At 41.4% G+C, this 13795-nt stretch overlaps 1 protein-coding gene across 1 annotated transcript in view; it reads left to right on the forward strand.

The window, feature by feature from the left end:
- The window catches only part of LOC123029362 (heat shock transcription factor 2 binding protein), a 38553-nt gene extending 27822 nt beyond the window's left edge, over positions 1–10731 (forward strand). Inside the window, exons 7-8 of the mRNA XM_044442278.1 lie at positions 2504–2607; positions 8350–10731. Coding sequence (XP_044298213.1) covers positions 2504–2607; positions 8350–8558 — 313 coding nt within the window. The 3' untranslated portion in view covers positions 8559–10731. The remainder of the gene's footprint in view (positions 1–2503; positions 2608–8349) is intronic.
- Positions 10732–13795: the final 3064 nt, after the last annotated feature.

Genomic DNA, 13795 nt, shown 5'->3' on the forward strand with positions numbered 1-13795 from the left:
TGATTCAGAATGGAACTGATAGAGTATTAACTGGAACTGGCAAATTTAATCCTGTAATGTCAATAGCACTGCCTTCCATTCTGTGGTGAATTTTAAAGGCTTAAACAGCTTGAGACCAAATCTAAAGGATCGTCTCCTCCAATATGTATCTGCTTGGATCTTTAGGTAATTCAGATGCCTTCCTCTGGTTCCTGCCACCAAAAGAACTTAGGCAGGTGACTGTAAGAGGGTTCACCTTTGCAGTTTTGGCTGTCTATGGAATGTCCTCTCAGAGGTGGCTCCCTGGCACCTACATGTAAATCTTCTTGGCTCCAGGCTAAGATCATCTTTTCTTCCAGGCATTGTAGAGGCTTGATTTTTAGATTTTATGACTGTTCAGATATTTGTAATTGTTTATTTCTGTGCTTTGTCATTTTGTTTTGAATTTATTATTTTAACTATTTCATTTTGTATTTTATTTTTACTAGTTCGTAGTCCCCCAGAGAACATTTATTATTGGAAGAATTAAAAAGATTATTTATTAACATTCTATCCTTTTATACTTATAATAAAATAATAAGTATAAAAGACTCTGTGAAGTGAGTCATGTGATGACTCAGGCTGTCATTTCTTTTTCTCTCTGAAATGTAGCCAGGCCAGGTCCCTTCTCTATAAGTGGGTCTTTTCTCCCTCAGAAACAGCCTAAATTACTGATCCATTGGGAGGACACAGTTGACGTTTATGACTTCTTCCCAAGGGAAGAGCTTTTTTGCAAGGTCATTGTATTTTCTTCCTCTAAAGAGACAACAGGGTTTTTGTTAGAGCTCCTGAAGAAGCCAAAAATGATATTGCCAGTTATCAAGATGCAGCTCTTGCTCCCCTTGATCCCACTCCCCTGCTTTAGCAATATGGAGTGGGTAAAGGGCTGAGCAGGGCAACAGCTCCATGAGAAACAAGCTACTTTGGGACAGAAACATCTTCAATGATTCTTCCAGCCCTCCCCCTCTGTGTCTAGCCTGGCAACAGCATGTTCTGCCTCTCTGAAGCAGCCCTTTGCAGGACTGCTGCCCGCCAGTTGTACCATGTCCAAGTCTTCAGCTGCAGCCCACCTGGAACATGATGGAGCCTGCGTCTGAAAAGTTGCTGTGGGCCGAATTGGATATGTTAGTTATGGGATTCGGAACAAGGTTGTGGGTTTTAAATTATTTAATATGAGGTGTATGATAGGAATTGTTAATGGAGCTGCATGAAGGGTAGGGTTATGTTTGGACTCCTCAGCTCCACCTTTATGTGACTATTAAGATTAAGAAAAAACACACTACAAATTTTACCAAGAACATCTCAATGGAGAGAATTCTTAACCCTCTTGCCATGCTTCTGTTAATTGCCCCGTTCCACAGTACTTAATTTTTTAAAAGCAGCATGACAATCACAACAAAGATGTAACCTGAAGTCGTCCTGATAGCTCAGGATTGCATGCAGAACCAGCAGAAACTGCTGCTGTAAGTTGTGCTACCAGTCTAGTGTTTTTATATGCTTCAGTTTTCCAAAAGGTGGGCACAGATCATCCTGAAAGATTAGCTCAGGCGAGAGGCTTAATTGATTACAAAGTGCCAGAATTAATTGGGTAGCACACTGAAAAATAAATAATGGCAAGTATTTCTAAAAACTGCAGAGGCAAGCACCATCTTAAAAGGAATTTCATGTGCCTTCTATGACACGTCTCTGTGTAATCTGAAAACAAAGCATTGTGATTCAGAACAAATGTTTTTACTTAGGTGCCAGTTTAAGCAATGGAATAATTAGAATTCACTCTGACAGTTACTAAAGGTCTGAGGCCAGATGGATCTTGAAAGCATGATTTCCAGTTACAAACGGGACACCTCTTACTGGAATAATCTGTTTGACTTGCTGATATGGAATGACTGACTGTTCATGCTACTGTAGCTGACAGCCACAGCTTTGTTGGTAGAAAGATTAGCTGGAGCCAGACACCGATGTGGTACAGAAGGTGTTTTTTGAGATGTTTATTCAGAGAAGGTGATTTTTAATAATGGTATTTTTAAAGCTGGATAGAAGATGGAATGAAGCAAAACAGGATAATACTGTCTTAGTGATTGTTTGATTTTATATTAAGCCGTATCAGGTCTGTTTTTTAAAGTGCCCTTTTTGTCAGGACAGGTAGCTTAATCAGGCTGATAGGCTGTCCACTGGGGAATGCCAATTAAGAGGATTTCTGCATTCACAGGAGCACCTCCAGTTAGCTCAGGATTTAAGCACTGCAAGGTTTTATGACAGTGCAGTATTAGAATAATGCACATCTATAGGTTAAAAAGCATGCAAAGAACTTGAGGGATTTTGTGAATGTGTATAAGTTTATCCAAAATTGAAATATGTGTCTTTTTTTTTTAAAGGGGGGAAAATGCATTCAGCCTCTTGAGATTTGTTGGGAACTTGAGTGTACAATCTATTGTAGTGGGATGCAATTTTCATAATTCAATCATTTTTTAAAAATGTATTACAGGCTGATGCTGATGTCCTTATACAACGTTAGTATCAATGTGAAAGGGTTGAATTACATCAGTGAAAGTGCAGGGTTCTTCCCATTACTCTGGTGGCTACTGAATGGTAAGGTCTTTATGAATACAGTCAATATACATACAAAGTTCTCCACTGACATTTGTGAGTGCATGTGGAGGAGGGCATGGGGGTGTTAGTTAGTCTGGTGTGACTAACAGCAGAGTTTTCTGATCTAAAGACAGTGTAGTAACACACTCTTTGAAAGGCAATGAATGAAGCTAGAGGCAGTTTGATTTAAAAGAAGTTATTTTTAATGCTTACTTTTATTAGTCTTTTCATTACATAATGTTGAAGCCTAACTGACATGGCTTAACTGAGACTTTTGTATAGGATGGGATAGGAACGCATAAACCAGCCAACATTCTTTAAAGCTAGGTGTGTAAGTGCAAGTGTGCAAAAGAAAAACCTGAGATGTGGTTACTTACATGAGGAACACCTTGCTTGCTTCTTGGAATCAGAGAGAGAGAGGAAGAGGAAGCAACTGATTCATCTTACAGAACACCAAGGGAATTAGACATTCTCTTGTCACTCTCTAGTGCATGGAAGTACGCAGAGTTCCTGTTACCAGCTGGAGAGCATGCATTGCTCAGCACAAGTGTCTACAAAGGCCATCCTTGTAGGTTGAGAACATGTGATGCGGAGGACAGTTTTTAAATAATAATACTGCACATTAATAATTCCAGTATTGTCCCATTTTGCGGATGGGACTTGACTGAGGCAGATGCAGTAGAGCTTACCTAAGCTCCACTAGAGAGTTCATGGCAAAGATGCCATTTGACTCTGGAGCTTCTGGATTTGTGATTCAGTCTTTTTCAGCACAACCTGAAGGGATCAGTCCTTAACGGACGGAGGGCTCCAGTCAGGGCTTTTGTATTCTCTGTGCCTCCATTTCAGACATTTACAGTGAGATGGGCCTCTTAGCTTGAGCTGTTGTACTAGGTGGTAGGTGAGGGCAGCAGTAGCAAGGCTCTTCAGCTGGACCAGGCCCCTCTTCCTCTTGCCTTCCTTGCCCACCGGAATGTCCCAGTGGAATGGAATGTTAGTGGTACCCTGCCTATGAAATAAGCTCCCAAAGTGGTATACTTGGCACCTACTCTGCATTCTTTTCGGTGCCAGGTGAAAAGGTGTCTCTTTTCCCAGGATTTCAACAGTTAACTCTTAACTTGGGTTTTAATATTGAATGTGGCCTGTACTGCCACTATGCCTCTGTGCTGATTCAGTTGCAATTACTGTGCTTTTATGGCCTTATGCTATTTTTTGTTGTTTGTGTGTTTTTAACTTTAACTGCTCAGAGAGCTATTGGGTGGCATAAAATGAAATACAAATAAATAAAGAAATCACACTCTTCCCAACCTGTTCCAAGGGTAGTGCTGCATCCCTGGAAGAGAACCAGATGTGATGTTTTCTGAGGGGCATGAAAGGGATGAGAACAGAAACATCACATTCCCAACCCAGGGTCATGCCTGTGTCTATAGTCTTGCGGAGGGCAGGGTGTGTGTGTGTGTTGGAGGGGGGATATGTGCTGTCCTAGGACTCTGCAGATGCTGCCTGATAAGCCATAGGGTTACTATGCTCACCAGTGTTACACCAACTTGCACACATTCTTCCTGATTTCAAATTAGAAAGCACATGTTGACTCATAAGTTTCACTGTGTACAATGAGACCCAGATAAGTGTGCATATGATCAAAGGCTGGAACTCTAAGCAAATTTACAGGAGGAAAAAACCCACTTCAGCAGAGTGGAACGTACTTCTAAGTGAGCATTGATGCAGTACCACCACATGCTAGACATTTTCACAGACCACATACCACTGACATTCATAAAGTATCATAAAATTCATGCAATGTTTTCCAGTATGTTAATTGTTCGTGTGTATTGGTGGGTGAACTGGGTGGGGCTGGCTTAACCCAGCCCTGCTCACTTGTGTATTTGGATGCAGCGCCAGAATAAGCTGGCAGTGTGGAAGTTGGAATGACTCACCAAACGCCCATGTCTATCACCAGAAAACCACTCCACCATGTAATGGGCCTCGAGGGGTTGCTCGTGGTATTGGGCCATAAAGACGGATTGAGGGTGCTGCTGGTATATTGTATCCCCTATTATTTATTTATTTAAAGTTTTTCTATGCCGTTCCCTTGCTACATAGCCTCGGGGCGGCTCACAGAAATAAATAAATAAAACAATTACAATTAAAACCTGGAAACACACTGGCTGCACAATTAAAATCTATAAATATTAAACATTATTAAAATACTGTTTAAATAAAAAGGTCCTAGCCTGGTGCTGAAAAACAAATAACGATGGCGCCAGGCGGACCTCTCTGGGGAGCACATTCCATAGGTGGGGCGCCACCACAGAGAAGGCCCTCCTCCGGGTACTTTGCTTCCTGATATCTCTCATGGAAGGCTCCCGGAGGAGAGCCTCTGCTGCCAATCTCAAGGGGCGGGAGGGCAAATAAGGAAGCAGGCGTTCCTTTAGGTATCTGGGTCCCAAGCTGTTAAGGGCTTTATAAGTGATTACCAACTCCTTGAATTGAGCCTGGACTTCGATGGGAAGCCAGTGAAGCTGGTAGAGGACTGGGGTTATATGAGAATAATGCCCAGTCCTTGTCAGCAACCTGGCTGCTCTATTTTGCACCATCTGAAGTATCCGGACTGTCTTCAAGGGCAGCCTCACGTAGCGTGCGTTACAGAAATCCAACCAGGAAGTAACCAATGCATGCATCACTGTTGCTAGGCAGTCGTCCTCCAGGTAGGGGCGCAGCTGATGAATCAGCCGAAGCTGATGGAAAGCGCTCCTCGCCACTGCTGACACTTGAGCTTCTAAAGTCAGCTCTGGGTCGAGGAGCACTCCCAAGCTGTGGACCCTGTCCTTTAGAGGGAGTACAACCCCTTCCAGGACAAGATCCAAGTCACCTACCCAGGAGTTCAAACCACCTACCAGCAGGACCTCTGTCTTGTCTGGATTGAACTTCAGTTTATTGGCCCTCATCCAGGCCATTACCTCGGCCAGGCACCGGTTCAGTATAGCCACTGCCTCACCTGGATTGGTTGAAAAAGAGAGGTAGAGCTGGGTATCATCTACCAATGTTGCCTAGCATTTCCCTTGACTGAGCTGACAGAAGTGGTTTTGAGTGGTTTATTGGAGGAATACAGGATGGTGGTCCTGGGTGACTTTTAAGTTCTGTGTTGAAACTGCCTCTGGAGTCTCATGTCTGGACTTCGTGGCCTCTAGGGAATCCAATGGGGCTATCTCATTTTGTTATTGCCCTTATACACGAAGCAGGAGATATTCTTGGTCTTTGCTCCAAGATAAAGAATGGGGGCAGGGGGAGAGCTCCAAGTAAGCCCATTGTCATGATCAAGCCATTTTTTCCTGGTGAGATTTGAACTCATAGTATTCTCTACTGCAGGGTTGGGTGCCTTAGGAGACTGATGAAATCTAATATTCTGAATAGTCTTGAGGGCTTTCTAGGGGACTGAGTTGGTGATCCAGACAGGATTCGCTGTGGAATGGTGAGATACAGAGAGCCATCAACTATCCCATTGCTTTAGTTAGATTTTGGGCTGTGTTGGGATTTGCTGGACTCAGGATATTTGACAGTTCAGCTTAGCTGTTTTATCCAGAAAACTCTTACAAAAGAATGCAGAGAATCAAGAGAAGAGGAAATAACATTAAAATATCTAAAATAATGAATCCACAGTATATTTTCAAATTTTCAGGCAAATAAGGTGCTGGGGAACTAGTAACAAACTTCAAGTATTGTTTGTCAGTGTAATAAGTCTTAGCTCTGATGACCAAAAACCATTCAGGCACATATCAGTTGAACTGACACCACACTTCCAGATTCTATGGCAGATTAACGGTTTAGCTTTGATGTAATGCAACATAAGGACTGTTGTACTGAATAGTTCATCTGAGAGTATAATACTAAGGACAGTATCTTGCGGACTTTATCAGTTACTTCTTTTCTCAGCAGAATGCACTGGCTCTTAAGAAAGTGTCCCTAGGATTAAAGTAGGTTGTAGTAAATTATTTTTGAAACCATTTTATTACCCTGATAGTTACATTATCAATACATGCAGTTCTAAACCATGAGTATGTACAAGCATGCACAATATTTTCATTATATGACAGATAAATTAATACTGTTAATTACTGAAAGCACACCAGTCCTTTCAGAGGATATGTAATTTTTTTAATGCACCCTAACTACTAATTCAAAAAATATTGTCTTGGTAGTATTGCAGATCTAAAGCTTAGATGAACATTTTTTCTGTTTTCCAGACCTCATTTGTAGGCTTCAAAGATGGACCTTCCCTTTTTTCCTTAGCTGAGGGAGTGCATGTAACTGCAAAGGGTTGAATCAGAGGAAGAAAGTGGATCTCTACAGTGCTTAGGCAATGCAGTGTTGCTTCACTAGAATTGTGCTGCAGCCTCACCTAATGGTCTCAATGAGAACCTCCATTATTCTGAAGCAAAATAGCACAGAGAAGCAGAGACTTGAGGCAGCAAGCAAGCACAGAAGAAATGCAAACTGGATTAATTTAATGAATTGATTATTTTAAAATTAATTTTAAAATTACTTGAAAATAAAACTGTTAAAAGTACATAGGGGCATTCTGTATGCCACAGCCCCCTTCAGTTCGTTCCTTTTTGTGGGTGATACTTCTTAGCCTAGTCCTGTACAGATCTTTAACTATAATTATCCAGAATCTTTTTCTTCTGTGAGATGTACTACAGAAGCACTTGGCTTCATGGTGAAAGCCATCCAATATTGCTTATTAAGAGCTAGGATCAACCACTTGGTGAGAAGCAGAGAGAATGGCAGCTCAGTCTTAAATGTATTTCTTCAAAATAAGTTCCATGTAATTGGCTGGCACATTCTTCAAAAAATGTACACTGCACCGTTAATGTAATGCTAGTTGCTGATGTATCCTCTAAGCACAGTACTTCCTCAGCTGAAATCAGAAAGGGTTTTTTTAATTCTTAAAGCAGAACTGATTTTGGAATGCATCAGGTTGTGACACAGCTTTGTGTTGTTGCATCACATCATTTGAAAAACCATTGTCCTAGCAAGCAGTCGTGAGCTTCAACTCTGGATCAGTGACTGTTTGGTAGTGCAAGAAGGAGTTACCTTCTTGTCCTCCCTCACCTCTGTCAGATTCCTCCCTCTGATTCAGCTCTGGAGAGTCCTCTGGAGCAGGCATGGGGAGATGGCAGGGCAGGGGAATTCATTCTAACTAGCTTTATTGGATATAACCCTGTATTTCCAATTTGGTATAAATGTGCAAGTACAATTCTTGCTAAGGCAGTCTGCATTTTGGAACAAAGAATAAGTTAACACAGTCGCATTTTGTGTGTGTGCCCCTCCATGAATGACAGAGCCTGGGGAAGGAGGAGTAGGTGTGGGCCTATATCACTCTGCTCTCCCCCCCCCCCCCCCAGCATCTGCACACAGAAAAATGCTGTCTGGGACACCTTTGTCAGAATGTCTGAATGAGTAGCCTTCTCCATGTGATTGAGCTACTGTACATGATTTCCAAATTGCATGGAATAGCCCACATACAGACAATAGTGCCCATATACACTCCCAATCAAACTTTCTGTCAAACCAACGGAGCCAGTGGGTACTCTGATAATGGAGGCAGATATCTGGAGGGCCTTGTGAATAGCCCTAGTGAGAAGGGTAGCCTTAGAAAAGCTTCATCGGGGTGATCAATTAGAATTCTGTTTTTTATGCATTTTAACAACGAGTGGCTGAGCTTCCTTCCTTTTTCACATCCAGATCCAGATCCAGAAGTATGTCTTCAAGTTCTGCGCCTTCTCCAGTCAGTGATTTTGGAGCCAGAAATTTTAACCAAGTCAGCTCCTGAAATGCGTGACTCCTTGCCACTTCCACGTATCCTTATGCTATCAAAGAGTCGCAATGCAGATCTACAAATCCTCGCCCAAGAATTGCTTGAGGACCTTAAAGTATTAGATTGTGAAAAGTAAGGTTGTGTGCTGTAACAATTTGCAACATGGTGTACATGCATAGCAAATAATCTACTGTGTGTACTTCGGTATGTGTATGTGATCACTATTCCAGCAGAAAAGGAAGTAAAATGCACCACAAACAGCACACATCATGCTTTCCAGCTAGACATGTACCAGACCACCACAAATAATGACTCTGCAAATAATCTGATTTCATCAGAAAGCTTTGTAAAGGTTAAGTTAAAAAATAGTAACCATTACTTATAATAGGTTTTTGTTTTGGGGTTTTTTGTTTTTTGCGTCCCATCACTAGCTTGTTAGGGGTAAAATCAAGCAATTTTTCATTGGATTCATTTTCATGCCTTAAGAGTAGCAACCTGATCTTTTGGACTACAGCTTCAATAGTATCTTGTAAGTGGTTGGGTTGTGTTGAGTTGATGTAAAATGTGTGAAGAATACCAGGTTGCCTACTTCTATTCCACTCCTGTCAGATTGAGAATAGCCTTTAATGTCCCTTCTTTTGGTATCAAAAGAGAAGTGCTTAATTTCAAATTCTAATAAATGAGAAAGAACCCCAATAATTTAACTTTATTTTTCATTCAATTTTTGCAAATTAAATTAGCAACAGCCCCCGCCCTCCCCCCCCAGGTCTGAGCGCCTGTGGCCAGAGAGCCCTTTGTATTTCTTGGCTGCCATGGGCTTACTTAGGGGTGGTAAAGATGAAGGGAGGGATCCCTTTTTTGTAAGGGATCAACTGGGGAGCAGTGTCTCCTCTGTTCCAGCCACTACTGCTTTTCTGTGGTCCCCATCTTCCCTGAAAAGCGCACCAGTGGCTCCTCCTGTGCTACTCTGAGCAGAGTAGCGGTGGTGACCAGTGGGTACCAATGGTAAAGAAGCAGTGCCACGGCTGCTACTCTGGGCTCACCTCTGCCATCATCATCCCCCCTCAGGGTAGCTCATGTGAAGCATTGACTGGCCCTTACTCGCCTAGTGCTTCTATCCTATGCTGCAGAACATAAAATATGTTTAAGCGGAGGCCGGTATCAATTACAGCCCTGTAAGGCCGATGGATCCCAGCATGTAGTCAATACTGACATTGGGCCTGATTATCAGCAGGGTCAAAGATTCCATGAATATGAAGATCTGTGAGTGACATTCACATTAAGAAACTTAACACATTTTGACTATGCTTTGCTAGAATGAGCAGAGAGCTACTGACCTTCCACATAAATCTGCTGCCTTTGTACACTTTCTTGTACTCTGATAGTATATTGTCTAAAGTTACAACGCAGCCCTCACTGGGGCCGGGGCCAGGTGCTGTAGTTTTAATGTGGAACATCTTGCCATTAGTATCTTGATCTACTCCCCTCTGTTATCTCTGACCGGAGAGCACCTCCCTTCTTGCACTATAAACCCACTTTTGTTTGTGTGATGTAGAGACGCTGCCATTTTCCTAACTCACTATTTCACAGCTTTAAATTTTTGATCCCCAGTGATGTGATGGATGGCTATTACAGTGATTAATTTATGGGCAGGATTAATTACGATGGTCTGTCCACTAAATGTCATTCTTCCTTGTGTGCTTGTCTTTCTGAGTGAGAAATTACATGTGTGGAGGGCAGAGGACACCACAGAATTAACAAATAACGAATGGGTACCAGACCATGATCATTCTTCCTAGCCCTGCTGCACTTCTCTCAATTGAAAACCCTTCATGTAATACTTTATGGTACTATACTTCCTAATACACATACCCTATAGTTTCATTTTGACTCTGCCAGTTATTTGTGCATTTTTAGGAACTCTTGTAATCCTTAAAACATTTTAAGTTAAGCTATTTTAGTACATTCCAATGTTCTTGTGTGATTAATTGCAGCTTCTGAATCTCAGATATTATAAAAGTTGCAAACTTGGTGAAGATACAGTTACATTGAGAAAAACTTGTGTTCTTAAGCCTGTTTTTATGGAAAATGCAACATAGTTCTTAATGTATGAAAATGTACTGCTGTTAGTAATTGTATCTCTTTATTCCAGAAATTTTAATGCTTCCCCCAGTCATAATGAGTGATCATTTGTACTTTAAACCATTAGAGGCTGAAGAGGTAATGGGGTGAATTAAACTACATCTGGTTATGTGTAAGCTACATTTGTCTCTTAATCTTTCAGATGATTTAAATATGGTGTTCATTAAATCCTTTGTGCTAGAATTGTTGTCACTGACTATTGAATGCACTGGAAGTTTTAGATTTTGTTAACTTTTTATTTTGATTTGACCTTTGTCTCACTTCCCTTCTGTGTTCTTTAGGTGTTTGCAGTACATCTTATTTTGAAAAATATATTGAGGATCAGGAGACACAGGGAGGGATGAATTTGCCACTTGAAATAGATTTGTTTCTACCAGGAATTAGATTAACCTGCATGCAGCTTCCTACTTACAGTGCTTTTACAGCATGTCTTTCTTGCCTGCTCCTTGCCCATCTCCTCTTTACTTCCACTATTCCTACTATTAGTTCAGTGACACCTCGTATTTGGAATTTAATTCATTTCAGCAGGCTGTTTGAACTCTTATTGGTTCAAGCTCTGAATCATTTGAAGTCTGAATCAGCTTTCTCCAGTAGAAATAATGAAAAGAGAATCCGTTCCCAGACCCTAAAAAATACCCATTTCAATAAACTTAAATGCAAGAGATGTTTCCCAGCAAGAAACGACTTGGACACACGATAGATGATGTTTACTTAGCAACCACATTTTTTTCACTGTGCATGCAGTTCAAATGTAGAAGCATCGTTCGAACTTCAGAGCAATTTTAGGTCAACTTTAGCATTTGAACTCTGGATCATTCAAAGTTAGAGTCATTCAAACTATGAGACACCACTGTATATTCTGTCCCGAGGCCTTGTGAGTGTTTTTTCATTCACAGTTCCAGCCTTTCCTTAGCTCCTCCCCATAAAACTATTTCCTGCTTCCTTGTTATTTATTGATGAATTCAGGTCAGCCTTTTTCAGTAACCTTTGGAGGAGGCAGTACTAGACATTAGACACTTAGTGATGTCTTCATAATTTTGTTTTTATTAAGGCACATACAGGAATTAAAAGGATGCTAGAAGAAATAATGCAGTACCAAATCTGGAAAATATCTTACCAGTTGACCCCCTTCCCGGCCATCATAGAACACTTTCCAAGTCCAATCAAAACAGCTGTTCTTTGCTCCCCTTGTGCACTCTTGTTAATTGCGAGAATACCTGTGCCCTTAATCATGTCAATTAGGCCTTGTGGTGCAGAGGCCTTTTCTCACAGTGTCTTTCTGCTTGCCTCACACCAGCTGGATCAGGTGTGTGGCGTGACAGGTACACAGGATTAAATTTCTTGACTCCTGGTGTAGTCTTGAAAGGAATTGTGTGGAAAGCACTTTCATTGGAGCAAAAGGGGACTCCATGCAAATAGGTAGTGCAAAGTGCCTGACTAGATTACAGCAAGCAGTGTTCCCCTACCCACATGCAAGGGGCCCTGTCTGGATTGCACCCCCTCCCTCCATCTGTGCTACTTGTAAGAAAACAGCTGCACTTAAGGGCAAAAAAAGATGTCTATTTTGACACTAAAACGGTTTGGAAAGACTTCTTCTAACCCTCACTGGATGGGGGAGAGCTGTCATTCCACATGTTTAGAGCTTGCCCATTAAATGCTGTCCATAAAGCATCATACAGCAGGTACCTTGATCTATACTGTTCTGCTTGTGAGATAGGGTAAAGAATCAGAACTGTGTTGCTATGCAGAAGCGTCTGAGCAGTAATGCTCTTTTGAGCTGAACTCTTTCTTTGACTCTACTAGTGCTGACAGTATGTAATGCTAGCCTGGAACCTATAAAAGACTGAAAGTTCAACACAGCTGGAGTTTTGCCTTTCCAGGCCACTCGTCTGACCTATCGTGGTTAAAATAAGCAGCAGGAAAGGAGGTACCCTCTTAGGCTGGGAGAAAACAGCCAACTGGGCCAGGGAGTGGTTCTGGGCTGCCTAAAAGAGGTGGTGGTGAAACCAGTCCAGGAGAAATCCTCCATGTACTGGGAATATCTTAACTTAAGGCTGATGACAAAAATGTGCCCTCTTAGAAATACTGATGCTATAATTCTGAATGGCAGAAGACCAAAAAGAGCAGACATTTCACAAGGAGGAAATATGACATTGTTTCCATGTATGAGGTCAAATAGATTTGTTGTGTAAGGGTAATTTGGAAAAACAGAGCTGCAAAAGCAATATCTATATGGCTAGGAAAAAGAGCGTCAAAGGATATTGTAGGCACAAGGCTATGTAATGAAACACAATGCTAAAATTGCCTTCACCGCCTGATAAGGAAAAGGAAGACCAAATATGAGATGGATTGACTCCATAAAGGAAGGCACAGCATTGAATTTACAAAAGTTGAGCAGGAATGTTAAGGACAAGAGTTTTTGGAGGGTGCTCACTCCTAGGTTCAGCGTAAGTTGGAGACAACTTGATGGCACATAACAACAAAGCAATTCAATATAAAAATAATTGGATGTTGATGACTGATTGGGCATATTATCTGCATTTACTGTAGAAAGCCAGTGATTTCTGGGGCCCTTCCTTTTCCTATATGATCTTAGCAGTAGATGCAGGAGTAATTCTAAAGAGCAGTAATAGCAGTGTTGGGGTGGGGCTAGTCCCAGTTCCCCCTTTATACATTCAGGTGTCTGGCTGCCTGCTACTGCATTATGGTGGTATGTTTGGGTTACAAGAATTGAATCATGAATTAATAGGAATACACAATTAACAGTACAAATTAATAGGAATATGTAATTAACAGTAAAAATACAGTAAATGCTCAGAAGGCAAATGTAGATAGAATTGTGCTCTTGAAATAAAACCCTGCAACTTACAATATTGTCCTATATATTACCTTAATTTGGTCTACTTTTGGTACAAAAGAAACTGCTTGTACAGGAGATCTAGTCAGTGTCAGATGCAAATAGAGAGCTTGACGTTTTAAAGTAGACACCCCGTTACAGGAGAGATTCCTGTAGTCATGGTAATTCATCCCTTGTCTGCTTTGAAGTGCTTGGGAATAGGCTGCTTCATTGGGCAAAAACTTTCCATCACCGATTGTTATAAAATACAGTAAACCAATCAGAATTGGAGATTACAACTTCACCCCTTGGATTCCAGGTGAACATTCCAGCCTGTCAAAGCTGGTAAATCTAACCTTTCCCTCCACCCTCAGAGTCCACACATCAGCTCCTTC

The sequence above is a fragment of the Varanus komodoensis genome, unplaced genomic scaffold, assembly GCF_004798865.1.
Source record: "Varanus komodoensis strain SLA01 unplaced genomic scaffold, ASM479886v1 scaffold4, whole genome shotgun sequence".
Taxonomy (NCBI): domain Eukaryota; kingdom Metazoa; phylum Chordata; class Lepidosauria; order Squamata; family Varanidae; genus Varanus; species Varanus komodoensis.